Source organism: Papilio xuthus, unplaced genomic scaffold (genome assembly GCF_000836235.2).
Source record: "Papilio xuthus unplaced genomic scaffold, Pxut_1.1 DF826170.1, whole genome shotgun sequence".
Lineage (NCBI taxonomy): Eukaryota > Metazoa > Arthropoda > Insecta > Lepidoptera > Papilionidae > Papilio > Papilio xuthus.
The window spans coordinates 1-892 of NW_013532479.1; the positions used below are offsets into that span (position 1 = coordinate 1).

The following is an 892-nucleotide window of genomic DNA, read 5'->3' on the forward strand; positions in this document are numbered from 1 at the left end:
CATAAATTTATGTTTATTTTAAAGTTTGTCGAAATCCAACTACACTATAGTTATTCTGTACATCGTCCTGTCTGTTCACTGTATCGTGTAAATAATGGAAAGTACTCTAATAAAATAGTCAATCGTTACTATATTTAAGTAAATAATTATTAATTTTAGGAAAAATGCTATGGTTTGTCAAGTGACTGTAGGTGACGTCAAGGTGGTTCCACAGCGGGTCACTCACTCTGACGGCCTCCATTACATTGGGCAGCCGCTCCAACAACCAACTCACATCTCTCTCGTCAACTAAGCGGTCGTTCTTGCCGTAGATAACCACCGCCGGCGCACTCACTGCACTCAGATTGTAAGATGGAGGTTCATGTGATCCGTATAATTTAATATTTTTATAACTACCATAATCGAACTTTTGAAATCTATCACTATTCATACTCTGCCCATACCGAGCCATATTCTGGGTCGACGTCCCAGCTGGGAAATGTCCGAAAAGCACTTTCAAAGTCTCCTTTCGTATCGAACCCGGATGAAACGAATCAAACATCGCCTCGGCGGTGCCGCAAACTAATTCCGAAATCCAATGGAATTGACAGAAAAATGCGAGGAACTCTTGACTGAGCGCACCTTTAGAGAACACTTCCTGCATACCACACAGATTTAGTACGTACTCCATGGAGTTAATGGTCTTCGCTAAAACTTTATAAGGCAAAGATTTAGTGTTTGTGTGTCGAGCGGCCGGCGCTAAGGCGATGAAAAGCCCCACTTTATCACAATACTCCGGTCTTTCGGAACACATGATGAAGAATGTTCCTGCGCCTTGGGAAAATCCAATGTAATTCACCTTATCCGCCTTGGTGTAGTTCAATACGTAGTCTATAGTGGCGGGCACGTCGTA

General features: G+C 42.5%; 1 protein-coding gene across 1 annotated transcript; it reads right to left on the bottom strand.

The window, feature by feature from the left end:
• Window positions 1–72: 72 nt before the first annotated feature.
• On the bottom strand, window positions 73–889 carry LOC106123057 (lipase 3-like; the record flags this gene model as incomplete). Its single annotated transcript, XM_013319192.1, has 1 exon — window positions 73–889. A coding segment is annotated over one exon (771 nt), but the record flags the coding sequence as incomplete, so codon positions are not given.
• Window positions 890–892: the final 3 nt, after the last annotated feature.